Source organism: Nycticebus coucang, chromosome 10 (genome assembly GCF_027406575.1).
Source record: "Nycticebus coucang isolate mNycCou1 chromosome 10, mNycCou1.pri, whole genome shotgun sequence".
Classification (NCBI taxonomy): domain Eukaryota; kingdom Metazoa; phylum Chordata; class Mammalia; order Primates; family Lorisidae; genus Nycticebus; species Nycticebus coucang.
In genome coordinates, this window is record NC_069789.1 from 49,346,594 (window position 1) to 49,349,905 (window position 3,312).

General features: G+C 46.6%; 1 protein-coding gene across 1 annotated transcript; it reads right to left on the reverse strand.

Annotated features, from left to right (window-relative positions):
- Nucleotides 1–1,898: 1,898 nt before the first annotated feature.
- LOC128597521 (60S ribosomal protein L36a-like) lies at nt 1,899–2,252 on the reverse strand. The gene has a single exon (XM_053607953.1). The coding sequence runs from the start codon at nt 2,250–2,252 to the stop codon at nt 1,932–1,934; it is 321 nt and encodes a 106-aa protein (XP_053463928.1). The 3' UTR covers nt 1,899–1,931.
- Between the last annotated feature and the right edge of the window lie 1,060 nt (nt 2,253–3,312).

Sequence of the window (3,312 nt, forward strand, 5' to 3'; positions counted from 1 at the left end):
CTGATGGCATGAAAACAAAAGTAATAGTTAAATGCAGTCTTTGATGTGAAAGAATAAAATTCCAAAGTAGTTTTGAAACAGAGTTTTAACTGATATTCAACACAACCTCTACATCAACTGCTTCCATCTCCCCCATGCGGTGAATTCCCCATTCTTCAAATTGTCTCTGTATTTCCATCTCTCGCCTTTCATGTTTAGCTTTCTCCTCAAATCCCAGCTCCTTCCTAAAGCCTTGTGTGATCTACCTAGCCCAAAGCCTGTGTCACTTTATCAAACGTAGCCTGCTCTTTTTTAAGGTGTGGGCCTGGTGCCTCAGTGAAGAGGCTGACGCAGTATCTGAGCTGCTTGCACACAGTGGGTCCGCATGGACGCTGTGGGCAGGGGGCACTCAGTCACTGCTGCTGCTGCTGCTCTTGCTCTAATTCTCTCCCTGGTACCCAAGGCAGAGCTTGCCACCGAAGAAATTTAAATGTGTATGGCTATGTTGGTAGAAAGACAAATGTATCACTATTATACATTAAAACAACTTTTTAATCTAAAATTAATTTTTTCCTTCTGATTTTAAAAGAAATCAAAACACGGGCGGCGCCTGTGGCTCAGTGAGTAGGGCGCCAGCCCTATATATGGAGGGTGGTGGGTTCAAACCCAGCCCCGGCCAAACTGCAACAAAAAAATAGCCGGGCGTTGTGGCAGGCGGGCACCTGTAGTCCCAGCTGCTCAGGAGGCTGAGGCAAGTATTATGGGCCCTTGGTACTATGCATATACATAAGGCTATCACTTTACTAGTTATGTGTACTTGGGTAATTTAATTAACTTCTTTAAGTGTTAAATAAAATATGTAAAACGGGGGTATTACCAGGACTCAATTTGCTGGATTAAATGCCAGCTATTATTTGTTTACATTGCAAAGTTAAACACAGGGAAACCCAAAGGATAGGATCTTCTTCATTTCTTCTCATGCTTGGATCTAACATCAAACCTAGTTTTTCGATGTATTTTTAGCAAACACAGACTTCCTATTTCAAAGGAAAAGCATGACACAAAACAAATGAAAGCAAGCCAAAAGCTCTTCCGAGACATCCCAGGACTCTTGCCAAACACCAGCTTGATAAGTTCACAGTAAATGAATCAGAAACATATGGTTTAGAGTCCCCTCTCAAAGTCCTGGGAGGGAAGCCGGAAGGCTGAGAGCTCCAGAGAGCAGCTGGCTGTGTCAGCACCAGTCTGCCAGCTGAGCAAGAGATTAGGACATCTGAGAGCCCCTCAGACATCTCCCAGTGATCCTGGGCCAATCTCACGGTTCTCATTTGACTATGTCCTTGCCCAGAGAGTAGAAGTCACTGAGGAACTTTGACTGGAAACCAGATAGTAACCAAGGCACCTGAGACCCAATATTTGGTTGTTGCTTAATCCTTGGCCTTCATTCCATTCATTCCAAGCTGCAGACAGTAGTGCTTCTTAGAAAGATTCAGAGGATGGATAGAGGTGGTGGATGTGCTCTCTGTAATTGATGTTTTCCAGGAACTCAGCTTGTTTCCTGACAGATGTCACACACTGGTATGTTCCCAGTGGCTGGCAGGGAAACTCTGGAATGACTCAAGTGGGGACTTGAACCAGGAAAGGGTGGGTATGGCCCTCTTCTTACTTTATCAAACTGCACCTGTTTCAGTGACAGCATCAGCCCCTTCCCCTTCCCCACCAGAAAGCCTTCCTAGATGAGCTAGAAGCACTTTCTACCCCAAGGCACCCTCCCACCTCCAGCACTCATTTGCATATGTGGTTAGCTTTTCAATGATATCTGAGTGATCTGTGGACAGCTTCAGCAGGAGCCGTCAGAGGAAATCCAATGAGTTGGATCACAGCTTCTTCTTTTTTTTTTTTTTGTACATAATCTCAAGATTTTATTGTCTTCATGATAAAACAAAAGATGATCAGAACTGTATCACTTGACCCTTTCTCTTCTTATCTCTTCCCAGTTCAAAATGCTTGCATCTCTTAATAGCTAGCATTCTCTTAGATCTACAATTGGACTCCACACACTCAAGCCTCAGCACAATCTTCTTTGTAGTTTTAGCCTTTTTCCGGAAAATCAGCTTAGTCTGCCCACCATAGCCACTCTGCTGCCTGTCATAACGCCACTTTCCCTGGGCATAGAGAGAGTCCTTGCCCTTTTTATACTGTGTCACTTTGTGGGGCTGGAGCTTGCCACACTTCTTACAGAAAGTCCAGCGGGTTTTAGGAACATTCACCATGTTTGCGTGAGTGCTAGTGGCCACAGCTTCTTCAAAGATCTGATTGCCATGCAGCTGGGTTAGGCCCTTCAAAGCCAATGTGGGAGGCACCCAGTCAACACTCGTGCAGTGACTGTGCCCTGTGGACGAGATCTTTTTCCAGGTACTGGGTAGTGTGAGATGAGAGAGATGCTGAGGAAAGACCTGGCTGTCAGAGAAAGAAAAGTAAGGAAACACATAAATAAAAACTCCAAAAGAAGGTAAGACACAGACACCTACAAACTTTCTAATTAACCTGTGGGGCCACACACAGCAGAGGCAAGAGTTCCACTGTGTGGACGTGGGTCCAGGCTAAGGCTCCACAGAGCAGAAACAAAACAAGCTTGGGCACCATCCCGTCTCTATGGATACAATCTGTCCAGGAACCAAACTTTGAGGAGTTCATTGCCTCCCTGCGGGAGAACAAAAGGTTCCAGCTCTCACTACTGGAAACGAGGCAGCACCGTCCTGAGGCAGAGGAGCAAGGAAGTTGCACCCAGCAACTGCAACAGCAGGTCTACGCAAGAAGCCACCTCCTGAGAAGACGGGACTGAGGCAGACGCGGAGCCGGAGGCTGTGCCCTGCCTCAGCCCTGTGGCCCACTCTAATCACCACGCACCAGGCAATGGGTACTGGACATAGAGCTTTATAAAACATCGTCCTTCGTGATAGGACCTCCAGTAAGTAAGCCCCAAACACAAGGCTGCCCAGACTGAATGCCAAATGTCTAGTCCACACCATAAGCGTCTGGGGAAAATATTTGTTGAGCGCTTACCGAATATCAAAGCACCATTTTAAAATAATTTTTCCAATAGCCCATGACGTGGGTATGAGTATTAATATTATTTCCATTTTTATGGATGAAAAAAGTGAGGCGCAAGGAAGTTAAAAGAACTTGCTGGGTGTCAGGACAGATCCTGGATTTTAATTGGAAATCCTACCTCTGCCAGTGCACGTGGGCGAGCGCACACCCAGCCGCCCCGACGGTGCTCTGCAGCCAGCGAGGGCAGCACGCCCCGGCGCTGCTCCTACACGGCGGCAA